Source organism: Asterias amurensis, chromosome 17, assembly GCF_032118995.1.
Source record: "Asterias amurensis chromosome 17, ASM3211899v1".
In the NCBI taxonomy this organism is placed as follows: Eukaryota; Metazoa; Echinodermata; class Asteroidea; order Forcipulatida; family Asteriidae; genus Asterias; species Asterias amurensis.
Window position 1 is genome coordinate 14,840,408 of NC_092664.1, and position 21,477 is coordinate 14,861,884.

The window sequence follows — 21,477 nt, forward strand, 5'->3', positions numbered from 1 at the left end:
CACAAGGCCGACATAAAGTCTAAATTCAGATAAAAGACTGAAAAATCTCATCCCTGGTGCATAATTGTTGCACTACCTATTTACGCAACACCCGAGTTTGAAATTGCCCCCAACGTTGTATATCAACTTAAAAAGTCTGGATACACACAAAGCAAGCAGAGCATTTCCGTGCGAGATACAACATTTTTTTTTGTCAAAGACCAGTATTCTCACTTGGCGTATCCCAACGTATGCTAGCCATAAAATAACAGTTCTGAGAAAATTTGGGCTGATCAATTGGTCATCAAAATTGAAAAAGAATAATAATAAATTAAGAAAATTGTCGCAACAAATTTGTGTACAAATAAAAGGCTTCAGGCTTGAAGTCTTTTATTATTTGACTGAGAAATTACCCCTCTCTCAAAAACTATTAAATTCTTTAGAGAGAGTCATTTCTCACATCAACAGCTCTCCATTGCTCGTTGCCAAGAAAGTTGATGCTAATTTAAATAATTGATGCACCAAAACTGCACCAGTATTGAAAACACCAAAATGACACCAATTTCTTGTACACCAACACCACTGGTGCTAAATTTGTACTAATTTACATAACGCACCTAAACTGCACGTACAAATGTTCCCATAATTTAAAAACAAAACAGAGTGTGGTGCAGTTTAGGTGTAAACCAATTTAAAAAAAAATAGCTACACCAGAATGGCTCTAGAAGTGCACCACCAAAGTTGGGTGCTGAAATTAGCGGCACATTCCAGCATGTCCAGTGCCTTTAATGTCTATGATTATGAATTGTACGAATCAAAGAGGTTGTGAAGCGCTGCCAATTTTACCTTTGTCGCATGAGGGGCCATAGAATTCTTCATGACATTCACAGTCAAAGCCAGTAGCACCGACCGGTATGCATGTGCTGTTTCCTGGACATTCGTTCACCGAGCATACTGCAAAAGGTAATCAAAACAAAAACATTTTGTTTTTGAAGTTGTTTAAAGACAGTGGACATTATTGGTAATTGTCAAAGACCAGTCTTCTCACTTGGTGTATCTCAAGGTATGCATAAAACAACAAACCTGTGAAAAATTGAGCTCAATCGGTCGTCGAAGTTGCGAGATAATAATCAAAGAAAAAAACACCCTTGTCACGCGAAATTGTGTGCGTTTAGATGGTTGATTTCGAGACCTCAAGTTCTAAACCTGAGGCCTCGAAATCAAATTCAAGGAAAATTACTTCTTTCTCGAAAACTATTGCACTTCAGAGGGAGCTGTTTCTCACAATGTTTTGTGCTTTCTGATGCTTGATTTCGAGACCTCAAATTCTAAATCTGAGGTCTCGAAATCAAACTCGAGGAAAATTACTTCTTTCTCGAAAACTACGTTACTTCAGAGGGAATCGTTTCTCACATCAACCTCTCACAATTACTCGTCACCAAGTAAGGTTTGTATGCTAATAATTATTTTGAGTAATTACCAATAGTGTCCACTGCCTTTAATTCTTCAGTTGATTAATGTTGTACATGTAACCACTTGAGTGTATAGGCCCTCTTGTCATTGCTTGTATTTTCAATTCCCTGTACTTTTTTAATTAATGTTTATTTCTCCAGTATAGTTTTATTTACACATTGTGCATTTTGAACTTCTTACTTTAATTGTTTGAACTAAAAGCACCTTCGTCACCTTTTTTAAAGGAACATGTTGCCTTGGATTGGTCGAGTTGGTCTTTGAAAAGCGTTCGTATAAAATGCATATGGGTAGAAAGATGTACGGTAAAAGTGGAATACAATGATCTACACAAATATGTCTTGAAATTGCGTGGTTTTCGTTCTCGTCGACTAACACGATCGGCCATTAATGGGAGTCAAATTTTTGACTCCCATGAATGGCCGACTGTGTTAGTTCGCGACATAAAAGGAAAACCGTGCAGTTTTGAGTGATACTTGTGTGGATCATTATATTCTACTTTTAAAACATCTTTCTAACCATATGCATTTCATAACAAACGTTTTCAAACGCTTTTTATAGACCAACTCGTCCGATCCAAGGCAACGTGTTCCTTTAAAAGTACATTGTATATTTTAAAATGTATTTTACTATATTGTTACTAATATCCTGCCTGAATTACACAGGGGCCCTGCCCCTGAAGCCATTGTCTTGGCATTCGTTCCCCTTTCAAAGTTTCCCTTTTCAAGACTTGAAGAAATAATAAAGTAATAATTGTTCATATATACATGTATAGCGCTTAATACCAGGTTTCTAAGCGCTGAAACAAGAACTGTACGATAACATAAAAATGACAATTTAAAGTGGGATGAAATAGCAGAAACTGACAGCTTAGATGGATTTAAATAAGTGTGTTTTGAGAGCGGTTTTAAATGACTCCAGTGTAGTGGAGGCACGGATGTGAACGGGAAGATTGTTCCTGAGAGTGGGTAATATGTATTTAAGGTCTATCTCCTTTCAGTATCATTGTTTTACAATCTCTTTAAATAAATCTCCTTTATTCTTACTACTTACTGTTTCCATTACAAATGTTGCCAAACCAACCTGGCTGACACGTACAGTAGTAATCATCCTGTGCAGGATCGTTGAGGTGACACTCTCCACTATTTAAGCAGGGATTTGAGACGCATCCACCTTAAGAATAATAATAATAACTAAAATAATAATAATAAAACAAATAATAATATCAATAAAAACAACAAAATACATTTATATCATAGGAGGTCCTGTTTTCGAGGTGTCCCTAAAATAGTGGCAAATCTTTTACCTCTCTGTGCGCTATGTAAACATTCCCTAGATAAATATTGTGTGGTTTTATTTTCTAAGCAAAGAGTCTCCTCTCCATTGACCAAAACTTAGAAACACGTAAAGCTCCACTGGTTATTTGCACTTTGCAAAAAGTTTGGTATTTTAGGCATTTCTACAAGGTACAAAAATATGTCATAATGTTTCGGCCATATAAAAATATTTGCCCACCAAAAAAGTTTCATCAAACACTATTTCAATTCACAATTCATGATGATCAAATCATGTGACTGAATATTTTGCTGAGCATTCTGGGGAAAAAATACAGAGGCTTAAAGAAGCCATGTGCCTTATATCATTTTCTAATATTTTTTGAGATTTTAATTTTTTTACCCTCATATCAATATTATTATTAATAATAAAATTTAAACATCAGCTTGTTGATTCAATTATCACTGTTTATTTATACGCTTTGTTATAAATATTAAGAAAAAAAATATACAAAAAATAAATAAAAATCAGATTTGAAAGCCAGTAATTATTCACACTTTTTATTATTATTTTTTAATTTTTTATTTTTTGCAAGTTACCATGGTTATTTTTAAAATTGAATAAAAAAATATTTTGAACTAGAGATTGAGAGTTTTTGAACAAACTCAAGGTGTTCGGTTTCCGGGAGTAAAAGCCTGGATTAAAAAACAAACATTCCACCTTGCTTTGTTCTCAAGATTTGTAATAAATGATTCAAATTGCAAAAACTGTCAAAACAACATGATTACGTCATCTAGTAAAAGTGTATGTTTGGTGACGTCATCGGTAATATTTGTTTTAAACCAGACCTTTGCCAGACTTGATAAGCATCAAATGATGTATATTTCAACCTAAAAGGCAATAAACAACGCCCTTTCAAATCATTTCACAGTCACTTCCGGTTTAAACAGGTCAAAAGGTCAACGAAAGTTCACCAACATATCCATTTCTGTAAAGTACGTAAAGCCCTTTCATATGATGTATAGATTGTCAAAATAGCTTATGTAGTTTAGGAAATATGAACTTGGGAAATATTGACGACTGTAGAAAAGACTGTAAGGGGCATGTATGTTTTAACCGCCTTGAACGAAGACTATTCTTCATGAAGCTTTTTCGCGCTCTATGGATGATCACTGGAGCGCGACTCTGCTGCACCGCTAATACACTACACGTTGTGTGTATGCCTACGTGCAATGTTTATGCACATACCAATGGGGATTTACGTTGTTCTTTAGACGTGAATTTTGAAATTTTCAACCCCTTTTATGACCCGGAAGACAACATCGAAATGGGGTCATGTCTGTGGGGCGTTTACAGAGTTTTCAATGACAATTCCGATGATGTGTCGATTGTAAGAATCCCTCATGTAGATCAAAAGTTATGATTTTTTGAATTAATAAACTTTGAATATTCATAACTCAAGAATTGATGACGTCATCATGACGTAACTCACACGGTTTCTTCTCCTAATAAATCGCTAACTATGTGTGAAGTTTCATACGAGTTTTGGAAAGGCGCTTTTGTTAGCGGACAAGGGACGCTGAGAAGAAGAAGAAGAAGAAGAAGAAGAAGAAGAAGAAGAAGAAGAAGAAGAAGAAGAAGAAGAAGAAGAAGAAGAAGAAGAAGAAGTATGAAGAAAAAGAAAAAAAAAACGAACAAAAATAAGAGGTGTTCCGGGCTGTTGGCCCGAACACCTAATAAAATGAAGACAACTGCTGGCTATAAAGTCATACACAGAGTCTCAAAGAACACTTGTAGTCACTGCAGATGTTTCTTCCATGTATGACTTCACCGGGAAACCATACTTTCTCGTTTTCCGTGAAAACATAAAACTAAAAATAAATGGGGCCAGTTGATCGAAGTTTTAATATACATGTATGTTTGCATACTTCATATTAACAAATGAAGATAATTAGGGCATCGGTTGATATATGGCATCATTGTTTTTTCCCAATTCAAAGAAAAAGGCATAATACCATTAAAACTGGTATGTAAGAGGAGGATATAGTGCAAAATCCATTTTAAATGCTCCCAGGCACTTTACAATAAGAAAAACTAACAAATTAAACAACAAAAAGTAAAATCATTAAAAGGTCAACAACAAGATCTCCTGTGGGTACTTATAATTCCCCCGAGCCATGTACTAAGCCTCTTTGCAGAACATCACGTGACACTCAAGATGATTTAACATCTGTATTTCCTGCAAGGTAGATGGGACTATGTTTGAATGATGAGATCTACTCCTTTAAAGGCAGTGGACACACACTATTGGTAATTGTCGAAAAATAGTCTTCACAGTTGGTGTATCTCAACATTTGCATAAAATAACAAACCTGTGAAAATTTGAGCTCAATCGGTCATCGAACTTGCGAGATAATAATGAAAGAAAAAATCACCCTTGTCACGCGAAATTGTGTGCGTTTAGATGGTTGATTTCGAGACCTCAAGTTCTAAACCTGAGGCCTCGAAATCAAATTCAAGGAAAATTACTTCTTTCTCGAAAACTATTGCACTTCAGAGGGAGCTGTTTCTCACAATGTTTTATACCATCAACCTCTCCCCATTACTCGTCACCAAGAAAGGTTTTATGCTAATAAATATTTTGAGTAATTACCAATAGTGTCCACTGCCTTTAACAAAGTGCGCTTTTAAAAAGTGCACTGGGTTCTTCTACGTGCGATACACAACACACAAGAACAATATCTTTAAGCCGAAGGAGCGAGCAATGGTTGTCTTGCTTCAGTGTCTTGCTTCAGGACACAAGTGTCACGACTGGGATCGAACCCACACTCTGCTATAAACACCAGAGTTTGAATTCGGTGCTCTTTTTAACTGCTCAGCCACAACATTTCCATGGTTTACTAAAAGAAAATGGTCCCCAAAGTCAAATTCTGGCTTTCGCAGAGAATTTCAAATAAATCACTTACCATAGGGAACAGAAACAACGGTCAAGTTAAACCCTAGACCATCAGATGTAATAGTGCCTGAACTGAAGGTGATCCAAACAGTGCTGCTTTCAACCATGACTTGAGCGGGAATAGTGGAACCACTCAATGTAATGATGACAGACGACTTGTCTTTAAAAAAGAACCCTTCTCCGATTTGAAGATAACGAGAATTTATATTGTTTTACTGTTTTCTCAGAAAGTAAAGCATTTCATGGACTAATATCTCAAGAGAAGTCTTTCACCATTACCTTCTGTAAACCCTGTAAATTATTTGTAAATCTGTGAACTTATATTTTTTTTCTGTACCGAAAGGGTCCAATGGCTTTAAAGGAACACGTTGCCTTGGATCGGACGAGTTGGTCTATAAAAATGTGTTTGTAACCGTTTGTTATAAAATGCACATGGTTAGAAAGATGTTTTAAAAGTAAAATACAATGATCCACAGAAGTTTGCCTCGAAATTGTGTTGTTTACCTTTTACTTTGAGAAATAACACAGTTGGCCATGGTGAGGTAAAAAGAAAACAATTTCGAGGCATATTTGTGTAGATCATTGTATTCTACTTTCTCAACATCTTTCTACCCGTTTGCATTTTATAACAAACCGTTACAAACGCTTTTTATAGACCAACACGTCCGATCCAAGGCAACGTGTTCCTTTAAAAGGTCAACAATAAGATCCCAAAAGTTTGATCATTAAGCGTTTGAAACCGTTTGTTATGAAATGCATATGGTTAGATAGATAAATCAAAAGTAGAATATAATGATCCACATAAATTTGCCTCGAAATTGCATGGTTTTCCTTTTACTTTGCAAACTACATGTAACACGGTCGGCCATTTATGGGAGTCAAAAATTTGACTTTAACGGAAAACCACGCAATTTCAATGCATTAGATCATTGTACTCTACTTTTACAACATCTTTCTAACCATATACATTTGATATCAAACGGTTACAATCGCTTTTTATAGACCAACTCGTCCAATCCAGGGCAACGTGTTCCTTTAAAAACAATAAAGGAACAAAATAAGAGTTAAAAAAGCTACACCGAAAGCTGTTAACCCTTTCGATACCATTGGAGACTTTAGTGAAATGTCTTAAAATTGGAATTGAAATTTACATTAAGTAAGATCTGAAAATGCCAAACAGCTAACGGAGTAGCACATAGTTAAGTAAAAACAAAAGTGTTCAAGATTACTGATCTTACTGAGAAAAGAAAGACAAAAAACTTGGACATGTATTGGCCAAACGCAATTATTTTGGGACTGGTATTTTGGTATACAACTGTTGCATGCTGAGATGAGGTCCATGGTGTTTTGTATACAAAGACTCCTTGATCAAGTTCCATGCTTCTCCTCATTGAGTTCAAGTCTCGACAATCCTGGCGTGGGAGGTCTTCATCTTCAGCTGCACCACGCATCTGGAACTTACAATCCTGGTGTGGGAGGTCTTCATCTTCAGCTGCACCATCATCTGGAACTTACAATCCTGGTGTGGGAGGTCTTCATCTTCAGCTGCACCACGCATCTGGAACTTTCAATCCTGGTGTGGGAGGTCTTCATCTTCAGTTGCACCACGCATCTGGAACTTTCAATCCTGGTGTGGGAGGTCTTCATCTTCAGCTGCACCACGCATCTGGAACTTTCAATCCTGGTGTGGGAGGTCTTCATCTTCAGTTGCACCACGCATCTGGAACTTTCAATCCTGGTGTGGGAGGTCTTCATCTTCAGCTGCACCACGCATCTGGAACTTACTTTCAATCCTGGTGTGGGAGGTCTTCATCTTCAGCTGCACCACGCATCTGGAACTTTCAATCCTGGTGTGGGAGGTCTTCATCTTCAGTTGCACCACGCATCTGGAACTTTCAATCCTGGTGTGGGAGGTCTTCATCTTCAGCTGCACCACGCATCTGGAACTTTCAATCCTGGTGTGGGAGGTCTTCATCTTCAGTTGCACCACGCATCTGGAACTTTCAATCCTGGTGTGGGAGGTCTTCATCTTCAGCTGCACCACGCATCTGGAACTTACTTTCAATCCTGGTGTGGGAGGTCTTCATCTTCAGTTGCAGCACGCATCTGGAACTTTCAATCCTGGTGTGGGAGGTCTTCATCTTCAGCTGCACCATCATCTGGAACTTTCAATCCTGGTGTGGGAGGTCTTCATCTTCAGCTGCACCATCATCTGGAACTTACAATCCTAGTGTGGGAGGTCTTCATCTTCAGCTGCACCACGCATCTGGAACTTTCAATCCTGGTGTGGGAGGTCTTCATCTTCAGCTGCACCACGCATCTGGAACTTTCAATCCTGGTGTGGGAGGTCTTCATCTTCAGTTGCACCACGCATCTGGAACTTTCAATCCTGGTGTGGGAGGTCTTCATCTTCAGTTGCACCACGCATCTGGAACTTTCAATCCTGGTGTGGGAGGTCTTCATCTTCAGTTGCACCACGCATCTGGAACTTTCAATCCTGGTGTGGGAGGTCTTCATCTTCAGCTGCACCACGCATCTGGAACTTACTTTCAATCCTGGTGTGGGAGGTCTTCATCTTCAGTTGCAGCACGCATCTGGAACTTTCAATCCTGGTGTGGGAGGTCTTCATCTTCAGCTGCACCATCATCTGGAACTTTCAATCCTGGTGTGGGAGGTCTTCATCTTCAGCTGCACCATCATCTGGAACTTACAATCCTAGTGTGGGAGGTCTTCATCTTCAGCTGCACCATCATCTGGAACTTTCAATCCTGGTGTGGGAGGTCTTCATCTTCAGCTGCACCACGCATCTGGAACTTACAATCCTGGTGTGGGAGGTCTTCATCTTCAGCTGCACCTCTCATCTGGAACTTTCAATCCTGGTGTGGGAGGTCTTCATCTTCAGCTGCACCACGCATCTGGAACTTACAATCCTGGTGTGGGAGGTCTTCATCTTCAGCTGCACCACGCATCTGGAACTTTCTACATGTACATGTACAGTAGGTCTTCTTCTCAAAACTTATTCCATGACACAGGTTTTCAAGGGTTAAATTTATTATGTCTGTTTTTCTCTCGTTTTGTTTTTGGTTTCACTGCGCCTTGAACCACCCACCAGGATGGATATGTGCGCATGGCAAGTCTTTATTGTTATATTATTATCTTACCCCATTGGGCAAATTAATGTACATCGGAAGTGAAGCTGAGGGTGTCAATTCACGCCTATGGAGGGTGTTTAAACTGTTATTGGTTATATTCATAAATACCTCAAACAGTTTCGCTGTTCCTATTGGTGGAGAGCGCCTCACGTGGGGGTGTTTTAATGGTTGATAATGACCAGCTGGAGCTCTGTTTATAACCGGTTGTTTACGCGCTAGTCTTGGTGCAAGACGTTTCTCTATACAGGCGATGCAGCTTGAACCAGCGCTGTGTATGAAAGGAAAACAAGAAATGTCTTGCACCAAGACTACGCGCACGAAGCATATCCAAAAGCTGTCGTCTCAGTCATAAAAAATGTAACACATGTACAGATGTACAGAGCTCAAGGATGTCGGAAACAAATAAGTTTTACAGAGTTTCTTACTTTACATGTATTATGCTTTTTAACCAAAAAGGCATATATGAATGGGAGTAAAAGAGTAGTGACTCGTTCTTAAGCTGCCGTTTGAAACCTTGCAGAGTCGTTGCCATGCGATAAAGGCCCGAGCTGAAGCCACGACCCTGCCGGTATTAAACGGCTGCTTAAGAACTCCTCACTGCCCTTTTATTCCCTCAGTATTTCCTGCAACCTACAGTGTATGTGGGAATACGATAGAATGATGAGATCTACTACTTTTACATTAGCACAATAATGGTTTACAAGGTGCTGTGGCACAATATGCTGTGCTAGTTCGAATCCCGGTCGTGACACTTGTGTCCTTTTAATAGCAAGATACTTTACTATAATTACTTCACTTCACCCAGGGGTAAAAATGGATACCTGCGAGGGTAGAGGTTGATATTGTGTATGAAAAAGCCTGCAGAGCGCCACAGTCGTTCGGGGCTGTATACTCCCCGGCTCCACAGTTCAAAAAATACAAAAACTTTCTTTTTTAATTATGTGATGGCTTTTTATACAACTGGGAGTTATGTTGTCATTAAACGCTTTGTTATATTTTGTCCTGATATTTTGTCAGTCTTCATCATTGTTAAGCATGTAGAAACTCATAAAATACATTGTTTTACAACTTTAAATTTATACAATCGCCAAAAAGCATGAAGCTTCGGACAACACTGCTCCCCAGTTCAACAAAAACCAAAACATTTTTTTGAAATTCCTACAGACCAGTATCTTATCTTTCAAGCCTGGTAGCCCAACTTTCCTAAATATGCTACTTTGGGACTTCTGACCAAACTTAGCAACCCCCTCTATTTCCCAAATTGAACCTTTGTCAAAACACCCCTTTTTGGAATAATGGATTATTCCATTCATAATTGACTGTACCTGGGTCAGGTGCACTTTTGGAAAGACCAAGGGTGTATATTTACCATATTCAGTTGAAAGGCAGATAATATATTTGGTCTTTACACAGTGAAGCCTTCAACTTTGGGTAATTTTCAGAAAAGAGCTAAATTATGTGAATAATGGCAATTTTCTTATTTTTAACCATTGTCATGGCAACCAAAGTGCAATACAAAAACTATGCTTTCTTTTTACACTTTGGTTGAAGGAATTAACATGTGCAAAGAGTAAACAAAATCCATTAAAACAAAAACTCATATTTTTTTTGTTATACAATTTGAAAATAAACACGTTTTTTTCCGAAAAAGGACGAAGTTTATGGCAGCACTGCTCCCCAGTACAACAAACACCAAAACTTTTTTTTTGAAATTCTTACAGACCAGTATCTTATATTTCATGCCTTGAAGCAAAACTTTTCTAAATAAGCCACTTTGGGACTTCTGACAATTTTAGCAACCCCCTGTATTTCCCAAATTGACTTTTCCTCAAAACACCCCTTTTTGAAATAATGGAATCTTCCATTCACAATTAACTGTACCTTTGTCAAACGCATTTTTGGAAAGATTAAGGATGCATATTAATCATATCCAGCTGAGAGGTAGGTACACTATTTGGTTTTTACACAGTGGAGCCCTCAACTTTGGGTAATTTTTACTCATGAAAAGGGCTAAATTATGCTTTATTTTTACATTTTGGTTGATGGCCTTCACTTGTGCAAAGTTTAAACGAAATCCATTTTTGAAAGTCTGCCACCACTTCTTTGATTTTTAGAGCAACCCAGTCTTAAAGGGATGTTATATGGCCCAATGACAGGGCAATAACGTAAAGAGCATTGATACTGTTATTGTAAAATGCGCTATATAAGAATTTGTTATTGTTATTATCATGCTGCCAATCCAGCAAGGAACACAGAGGGTGGCGCACCCCTTCACTTTTTTTTTCTAAATAAGTGCAATAGATTATTCTATGTGCCAAACACAACACACAAGACCATCACCTTTACGCCCCATCCGAAGGACGAAGCAATGGTTGAGTGTCCTGCTTAAGGGCACAAGTGTCACAACTGGGAATCGAACCCACACTCTGCTTATAAGAAACACCAGAGTTGGAATTTGGTTCTCTTAAAGGAACACGTTGCCTTGGATCGGTCGAGTTGGTCTTTGAAAAGCGTTTGTAACCGTTTTTTATAAAACGCATATGGGTAGAAAGATGTTGTAAAAGTAGAATACAATGATCCACACAAACATGCCTCGAAATTGCGTGGTTTTCCTTTTACCTTGTCGACTAACACGTCGGCCATTTATGGGGGTCAAAATTTTGACTCCCATAAATGGTCGACCATGTTAGTTCGCACAGTAGAAGGAAAACCACGCAATTTCGAGGCAAACTTGTGTGGATCATTGTATTCTACTTTTAAAACACCTTTCCAACCATATGCATTTTATAAAAAACAGTTACAAACGCTTTTGTTTTGACCAACTCGTCCGATCCAAGGCAACGTGTTCCTTTAACCCCTTGGCCACGACATTTCCATGGTGAACCAATAGAAAATGGTCCAAAAGCCAAATTCTGACTTTCATGTAAAGGGTCTAGGTACATTTTACACAATATCCTTAGATTTACATTAAACTTAAACAGTTTGAAGATAATGATAGCAGAAAGCTTCCCTTAAAGTATAACTTGCTGATGTGCTGCAGTTTTTGAAAAAGTAATGAGTAAAAACAATGTCACAAAAAATGTTCTAGTCTCAGTTTTTTAATGTAAAAAATTATTAACCAGTGGTATTTTATCATATTATACTTTTTTACATGTTAAAATAATTGTTGTCTCACTGACGGCTGAGACGAAAAATTATTTGCGTGGCATTGTTTTACTCATTTCTCAAAAAACTCAGCAGCACCTCAGCAGGTAATCATTATTTTAAGGAAAGCTTTCTTCCATCATTATCTTCAATCTGAGTAAGTTTGAGGTAAATCTGTGGACATTATGTTTTCGGTTAAAAAAGTACCCAAATCCTTTAAAGGCAGTGGACACTATTGGTAATTGTCAAAGACTAGCCTTCACAGTTGGTGTATCTCAACATATGCATAAAATAACAAACCTGTGAAAATTTGAGCTCGATCGGTCATCGAAGTTGGGAGATAATAATGAAAGAAAAAAACACCCTTGTCACACGAAGTTGTGTGCTTTCATATGCTTGATTTCGAGACCTCAAGTTCTAAACTTGAGGTCTCGAAATCAAATTCGTGGGAAATTACTCCACTTCAGAGGGAGCCGTTTCTCACAATGTTTTATACTACCAACCTCTCTCCATTACTTGTTACCAAGTAAGGTTTTATGCTAATAAATATTTTGAGTAATCACCAATAGTGTCCACTGCCTTTAAGCAGAGAATTTCAAATGAAGATCACTTACCATAGGGAACAGAAACAACAGTCAAGTTAAACCCTGTACCGCTAGATGTATCACTGCCTGAACTGAAGGTGATCCAAACAGTGCTCCCTTGAGACATGACCTGATTGGGAATGATGGAACCACTTGATGAACTGATGCCAGTCGCCTCATCTTCAAAATCAGGCCCTTCTCCGATTTGAAGGACATCATCCGTCCCCAAAACCTCGAAATTCGTAAAGGTTATTTGAAGACGTCTGTATTCAGTCATATCAACAATCCACGTCATTAAGCTGTCACTTGGGTAGGGGTTTGGATAGTTAGGAGACGTGATAACCTGTTCTGTGTTTCTGTTTATTAAGATATCCCGGATTACTGCGGTTACAAAAATATATATAGAAATAGTTTAGTAATATACAGTACCTGAAGATTTTACCCTTTATAAATTGGACCTTGATTTCTTCTTCAAAATTACCACCAACTATAAAACACCCAAGTAGATCCTTGTGATTACGATTGGGTTATTGTAGGTCGTGTGGCACTTATTAATAAAACAGAAGAAAACAAATTAAGAAACTACGTTTCATCCCTAGCAGAGTGTTTCTCAAAGCCTAAAATAATGACAACACAACAAACATGAACAGGTAACTAAAGTTACAGGTAATTTAAAGGCAGGGTCACTATTGGTAATTACTCAAAATAATTATTATCATAAAACGTTGATATTATAAAACATTGTGAGAAAAAGCTCCCTCTGAAGTGACGTAGTTTTGGAGAAAGAAGTAATTAACCACTAATTTGATTTTGAGGCCTCAGATTTAGAATTTGAGGTCTCGAGATCAAGCATCTAAAAGCACACAAGTTCGTGTGACCATGGCGCGACAATGTTTTCTTTTTTCATTACTATCTTGCAACTAGTCGACGACTGATTGTGCTCAAATTTTTACAGGGTTGTTATTTTATGCATGTTTGAGATACACCAACTGTGAAGAATAGTCTTTGACAATTACCAATAGTGTCCATTGTCTTTAAGCAGTGAAGTGGAAATACATGAATAGAGAGAAAAGAGTCGGAAATCACATAAAAGCAAGAGTTAACATTGAACAGTGAGACCAAGGGGAGGGGGCTGGAGGGAAGGGGCTTATTTGACAACAAGCAGATAGAATTAAGAAGTACAATATCAAGGGTTGGAAGAGGGAGATTTCATGAATGAGGCAAATTATCTGTTCATACTGGTTGTGTAAGGGTCGAAACGTCAGCCCTTTAAAGACAATGGACACTATTGGTAATATTGTTAAAGACTAGTCTTCACAGTTGGTGTACCTCAACATACATGTACATGTATGTATAAGATAACAAACCTGTTAAAATTTGAGTTCAATCGGTTGTCGAAGTTGCAAGATAACAAAGAAAGAAAAAACACCCTTGTCACACGAAGTTGTGTGCTTTCAGATGCTTGATTTCGAGACCTCAAATTCTAAATCTGATGTCTCGAAATCAAATTGGTGGAAAAATACTTCATTCTCGAAAACTGCGTCACTTCAGAGGGAGCCGTTTCTCTTAATGGTTTGTACTATCAACCTACATGTATCCCCATTACTTGTTACCAATTTATGTTTTATGCTTATGCTTATACATGTAGCGCGCGTCTACCAACATGACCAAACAATTAAGGTACATGAACTCAAGGCGCTGAGATACATACTTTCAGAAAGATAGGTTAATGCAGTGGTGGATTCTGAGACCCAACTATGTCGCACTTATAAGGGTTTACAAGGTGCTACGGCGCACAACCAGGAACACCGGGGCAAACCCCTTCTCTTTTCGATATATGCACTGGGTTCTTTTACATGCGTTACACAACACATGAGACCAACGGCTTTACGTCCCATCCGAAGGACGCAGCAATGGTAAAGTGTCTTGCTTATAAGGACACAAGTGTCATGGCTGGAGATTTGAACTTACACTTTGCAGATCAGAAACAACAGAGTTTGAATTTGGTCACAACACTTCAACTTTACAACATATTATGTGTGGGTCATTTTGTGTGTATTGACCCCTTGCACGTGCGTCACACGCGGCGACTGTTGCCACGCTCACCATGTTGGTGGGCAGTTAGGTTTACGTGTATTAACGCTGTGTCGCCTAAAATGCCCACTTCACTGCATAACGCACAGCATACTCTATGCATAGAGTTATATATGAAAACGCACAGTGAAATTGCCCACCAGCATGGTGCATTCAAGATTTTCTGATGACGTCAGGTGAAATGGGTCAATATACATCCAAACCAAACAGTTCACTCCTATCACGTCCGCCATCCCTTGAAAAGGCTTATTGCTAGTTACCAAGTAAGTTTTTATGCTTACAATTACTTTGAGTGATTAACAATGTGCCTTGAAGTGCTACATAAAAACTGACCAATATTATTACTATTATTCCTATACAAAAAAATATGACTTACCGCGGCATCTAAACTCGTCGCTGTTATCAACACAGTCCATAACACCATTGCACCTTCGCACCATATCGATGCAAACAGAATGCCCACAGTCGAATTCTTCTGAAGTGCATTCGTTGACAACTGAAAAGTCTGAATAGAAATATAGTTTCACTATTTTATCCAAGATAAAATTTTATCTTAGCTTTATTTTACGCCACAACCATGAAGCCAGAGACCGAAAGTGTAAGAAGGGTCAACACGGCCTGAATAAAAAATTCAAAACTATGGCACCAGAGGGAACTGAGGCAAAACTCTACTCAGATATTGACGACTTGGGACTGTTAACACAGAGCGTTCCAAGTTTTAAACGTTGCATATTGCCACTCGCCACTGATCGCAGTAGCGCAATGTTTTGTACACAAGGGCATAGCAAAATCTTCCTCCTGTTAGCTTCTTGTTCAAATTAAGTATCTTCCTTAAAGGCAGTGGACACTATTGGTAATTACTCAAAATAATTATTAGCATAAAACCTTTCTTGGTGACGAGTAATGGGGGAGAGTATGATGGTATAAAACATTGTGAGAAACGGCTCCCTCTGAAGTGCCATAGTTTTCGAGAAAGAAGTAATTTTCCACGAATTTGATTTTGAGACCTCAGATTTAGAACTTGAGGTCTCGAAATCAACCATCTAAACGCACACAATTTCTTTCATAATTATCTCGCAACTTAGAAGAAAACACCCTTGTCACACGAAGTTGTGTGTGTTTAGATGGTTGATTTCCACGCTCCCATTGGTTTTGTACATCTCCCCATTTGGGGAGATTTTCCAATAACAACGTGCAGAGTAAGAAACGACTTCGTCAATCCCATTCTCGGGACCACATTTTGACGGCGAGCGCGCACTGTTACTGTATGCTACGGGGTTGTTTCATAGTAAGTTGAGGTAATAGCTCAGGGACCTCTCACACGAGAATGGGACTTGAATCAAGTCTAGGGCAGAGATGGTTCATGTGATTGATTTAGCCGAGCAGCTATGGCATTATGGCGGACACAATGCTACAACACTGTAAAGTTGTGGTAAATTTGTGCGTATTGACCATAAAATAGAACGTATGTTCTTCAGTGAAGTGCGCATTTTAGGCGACGCGGCGTTTACACGTAAAACTAATGAGCACCAACATGGTGAGCGTGGCATCAGTCGCGGCGTGTGACGCGCGCGTATCATGTCCGCCATACCTCAAAAAGGCTTATGGTGTTACCACAAACCAAATATACATTGCATGACCAATATGGATACTTGTCTTACCTTCTTTGGTAAACGTCAAAGAAAATCCAGGTCCAGTAAAAGCATAATTGGATGTGAATCTGAGCCACATGTCATTATATTCCGATCGTATAGTCGATTGCGGTTTAACTGCACCACTCCACTCAAGAAACTTGTTCTGCTCAACATGAATACCATCTCCAGCCGTGAGACGGTCATATTTATGCTCAGTGTTGAAGCTGGTAACAGTACCCAATATCCTATACCCGAATGCTCTGAAGAGCCAAATTATATCCAGATCTTTGGGATAGTTGTCAGGATAGGATGGCGAGGTGATTGTGACAGTCTCATTGACAGTCAAGTCAAAGATATGGTTGGGCCGAAATTCTGCAGAAAAAGATACGGTAATAATAATAATATAATATTAATAATAATAACAATCATAACAATTGGAGTACAAAGTAAGACATGTCAAGTTGGCCAAGGTGATTCACTGGGATCTGTGTAAGAAATGGGGTGTCAGTGTGACTGCAAAATGGTGTTCCAGAGAAAGTTGCAGAGACCGACAAAACATTGGCAATAGAGCATTTGAAAATTGTAAAACAACTGCATTGCCGTTTCACCAGCACATTTGAGTAGCAATTATTGAAGCAAGACACCTAACCATAATTGCTTCATAAGGTGGGGGAGAGATGTGTGTGTACAGTGTTTTTTCTGCTCTACCAGTCTGGCTTCTGATGGATGATATCCAAGCCTACATGTACATGTACATCCATATGGACTGTAAAGAGGGTAACCTTGTTTCAGCCAAAGGAGTAGGCGGCAACGGCCCCTTGAAGAAAAAATGGATTGTACATGTACATGTAGCCCACACCTTGAAATGGCCTAAAAACAATTACCTGTTGCTATTGCGAATCTAATGAAGTCAATGTACTGGGAGACCCTGGTGAAAACTGTAGGAGTTCCTTGCTTTCCACAATCTAAATCAGCGCTTGTGATGCCAACCAACTTCCAGAGACCGTTTCCACTGGTGCAAATTAAGGGACCCCCCCTGTCACGCTATGAGGAAGAAAAAAACAGTGCCTTTCAGAAGATTAATAATAATGATAGTGGATATTTATAAAGCGTGTATACCGTCACTTTGACATGCAGTATTTTACTGCAAGGTACATGTATGTGGGACTAAGGTCGAATTATGAGATCTACTCCTTTCACATAGCACCATGTAATGGTTTACAATGTGCTGTGGCGCAATATGCTGCCAATCAAACCAGGAACACTGGGACGAATTAAACCCTTTTTTTCTCGATAAGTGCACTGTGGGTGATTTTCTGTATGTTACACAACACACAGGAACAAAGCTTTTACAACCCACACTCTGCTGATCAGAAACACCAGAGTTTGAAATTGGTGCTCTTAACCACTCGGCAACGACACTCAAAGACACAATTGTTCAGGAAAAGAGGGAGCATTTCTACCAAAAGAACCACAATTAAAAAGTGGACAAATCTCCTGCAAAATGCAGTATTCAATAAGGGAATCAATGTGTGGTGAAGAGGTTTTCAACTAGTGTTTTAAAACACGCGCTGAGGCCTGGTTCTTGATAAGTTGACCCATCTGTTTTGGTCAAAAAGCAAAATAAATACAAAAATTATAATATTTCAATGATTTCTTTTAACACAAAACCCCCGCAGCTATGAAATGGTAAGGACCTGGGGTAAACCACTCCTTATTAGGAGATAGCTGTGCGCGTCGCGCGTATCGCATGATGTGGCACAACTGTGTTCCAGCCGTTGCTCTCGACCAAAAGGAATGAAGAAATTGTCTTAAAAGCACAGGTGCAAGCTTGCGTGTCACACCCATGTTTCGACACTTTTTACTGGTGTTTTATCATCCGTTCAAACACCCCCATGTGGCCGTCTCGGCCAATCGGAATGGATAATTTATCTTAGGTATTTATGAGTAAATAACAACAAATAGTTCTTCACAACAAGGTCTCAATGTGCTTTACATAGGTCGAGTGCCTCGGTCATTTGGACAAAAACATCCCTTTCATCTTTCTCAACTCCCTTGGGAGTGTACGTACATCCCTGAGCTGCCATGGTGTTCCAGTGGCCTTTCTTACACAAAATCAACATTATACAATTGTTGCATGCTGTGTTGGGGTCCAATGTGTTTTGTACACGCGAGGGGGGAAAATGGCATTCGAGGTAACACTGGTTCTTTTAAGCAGTTTCTTCATTCCTATTGGTCAAGAGCAACAGTTGAAACAGTTGTGCCACATCATGCGATACGCCCGACGCGCACAGCATTCCCTTCTAAGGAGTTGTTTTCCTGAGGGCGGCGGAGGGCTTTACCATTTCATAGCTGGAGGGGTGTTGTGTTGAAAGAAATCATTTAACAATTATAATTTTTGCATTTATTTTACTTTTTTACCAAAAATTGATGATGTTTTTGACCGAAAAGGTATAATAATAATAATAATAATAATAATGGACACTTAATAAAGTGCCTGTATCCGTTGCAAGCGGCGCTCATGGCACTTCTCTTCAAAAGAACAACTATAAGCAATGAAAGTAGCAAACAACAACAAAAGAAACTAAACTTAAAAAAAAGCTTCTCTATGAAAATGAGTTTTTAAACTGTTCTTGAATGTGTTGAGTGATTTGGAGAGTTTCACAGGGTCCGGGAAGGAGTTCCAAAGCTGAAGGAGTTCTGAAAACTTCTTTCCCCCCATAGATGTTTAGTGTTTTTTTCCTGGAGGAGGTTGTGTTTTGTAGACCCCAAACCACGATGTCCTGGGGTGTATATCTGCACAAGATCACTTAAATATGCGGGGGCATCACCTTGTAAGATCTTGAAAGGTATCTATGAATGGGAATCGAAGTGTGTTGAATCGATTTTCAACTAGTGGTTTAAACCGCCAAAGCGTGGTTCTTGATAATTTACCTTGACTTCGTCTCGGTAAAATTATCAAGAACCAGGCCTCGTTGGGATTAAACCACTAGTTGAAAACCTCTTCACCACACATTGATTCCCTTATTTGTACAGGGAGGGTAGCCCAAGTGTCAAAACACTGCTCTCCCCGGGGGCCCTTCAGAAAAAGAAAAAGAAACACAGAGCGAAGGAGACACAATCCTGAGAAAACGAACACCAATAAAAGCAGCAACAGCACTCTATACCACCAGGAACAAAAGTAGAGAAAACAAAGCTAAAAAAACAGCCAGACAAAATTCACATACGCTACAAGCTGATTTCATTTGTAGTTCATCCCCATATCCTGCACAAATCTGCTTGTGGGAGACGAACAGGCTACCTCCATTGCTGACAGATTTTAATCTTTGCAGGCAGGTTTCTTGTGAGATCAGTGGAAGCAAAGTTTCTTGAAGAACAGGTGAAATAGAGTTTCCTAAAACAACAATAACAACAACTAGAATTTAGTGTTTGTAGAAACAAAAACTAGGTGTTCCGCTACTGTTGGGTCAGTGTTTGAATCAATGAAAAAAGTGCTGTTAAAGACAGTGGACACTATTGGTAGTTGTCGAAGACCAGTGTTCTCACTTGGTGTACATGTATATCAACAATATGCATAAAATAACTAACCTGTGAAAATTTGAGCTTGATTGGTCGTGGGAGTTGCGAGATAACTATGAAAGAAAAAAACACCCTTGTCACACCATGGTCATCATACGAAGTTGTGTGCTTATAGATGCTTGATTTCGAGACCTCAAATTCTAAACTTGAGGTCTCGAAATCAAATTCATGAAAAATTACTACTCTCTCAAAAACTATGTCACTTCAGAGGGAGCCATTTCCAAGTGATGTTTTATACCATCAACCTCTCCCCATAACTTTCACCAAGTGAGGTTTTATGCTAACAATTATTTTGACTAATTACCAATAGTGTCCGCTGCCTTTAAAAGCTCGTCAAACTTAAAAGAAATCAAACAAAAATGTTTTCTCGATGTGTGATATGGTAAAGCATCAATGTCTACATTTCAACTTGAAACCATTAATTAACACCTTTTCAAAGCATTTTACAGGCACCTCCAGTTTAGAAAAGTCAAAAGGTCAAGAGAAGGTCACCAACATCTAGGTGGTACGGTTGGCTTGTGCGTAAAGCGCTCGCCTCTCACCAAGGTGACCCCGGTTTGATTCCCGGTCGGGGCCATATGTGAGCTGAGTTGTGCGTTGGTTCTCTGCTGTGCCAAGAGGGTTTTCCAGACTATCCGGTTTTCCTCCCTCAGGAAAAAATCAAACACTTTCGATCTTGGCTGTGCTCCGTGGTCATAATGGGTTGATGTGGCTGGCAGCTGAATGCGCCCTTGCATGCCTGCTTCTCGAACACGTTGTAGCCGCGTCCTTAGCAATTCAGCTCTTAGCTGCGAGTAAGGATGATTAGCCCCCCCCCCCCAAATTATTTTAATTATCATGATTATTATTTTATTTTTAACCCATTTTTGTGAAGTACCTAAGGCCCTTTCATATTATGTATAGATTGTAAAAAAGGCTTTTGTGGTTGAGGAAATGTGAACTGATGAATAATGACGACTGGAGAAGAGACTCACTAACCGAAAGGGAAATGTTTGTTGAAAACACCTTGAAAACAGACTACGTACGTAAAGCCCTTTCATATGATGTATAGATTGTCAAAATAGCTTTTGTGGTATGAGGAAATAGGAACTTATAAATGAATAATGACGACTGGAGAAGAGACTAACTCATAGGAAGGGAAATGTTTGTTGAAAACACCTTGAAAACAGGCTAAAATCGAAGGTATTAATAGGAGAAGAAAAAAATTAAATATTAAATTTGTGCACAAATTAAATTTGTGCACAAATGCATAGCTGTTTCATAAAAGAAAAATCAAATTCTCAACTGAATTTGATTTTTTGTGTGTATTCAGAGCAGTTTGCCCCATCTGGCATAAATAAAAAAATAATTCAGATTATACCATGTTCAGTGAGCAATTGATGACTTAAAGGTGCAAAAATTACAAAAATCATAAAAAAATCACGTAATGACGTCATCATAACGTAATTTCACAATTTACAAGAACTTGCCAATATCAAACAACCTACTAAGTTTCAACATGATCGCATTATTACTTCGGGAGTTATAATAGTTCAAAAAGTGCACTTTTAAGGCCGCGTCACATGACCCCTGATGACGTACCTTTCATTGATCTGAAACTTCACACATGT

The 21,477-nt window shown here is 38.8% G+C and overlaps 1 protein-coding gene across 3 annotated transcripts in view; it reads right to left on the reverse strand.

Moving 5' to 3' along the window:
• The window catches only part of LOC139949860 (uncharacterized), an 86,657-nt gene that overhangs the window by 25,330 nt on the left and 39,850 nt on the right, over positions 1 to 21,477 (reverse strand). For all 3 annotated transcript variants that reach the window (XM_071948416.1, XM_071948417.1, XM_071948418.1), the window contains 7 exons: positions 19,516 to 19,682; positions 17,173 to 17,332; positions 16,316 to 16,660; positions 15,031 to 15,159; positions 12,591 to 12,941; positions 2,503 to 2,622; positions 826 to 933 (listed from right to left, as the gene is read on the reverse strand). In XM_071948416.1, coding sequence (XP_071804517.1) covers positions 826 to 933; positions 2,503 to 2,622; positions 12,591 to 12,941; positions 15,031 to 15,159; positions 16,316 to 16,660; positions 17,173 to 17,332; positions 19,516 to 19,682 — 1,380 coding nt within the window. The remainder of the gene's footprint in view (positions 1 to 825; positions 934 to 2,502; positions 2,623 to 12,590; positions 12,942 to 15,030; positions 15,160 to 16,315; positions 16,661 to 17,172; positions 17,333 to 19,515; positions 19,683 to 21,477) is intronic.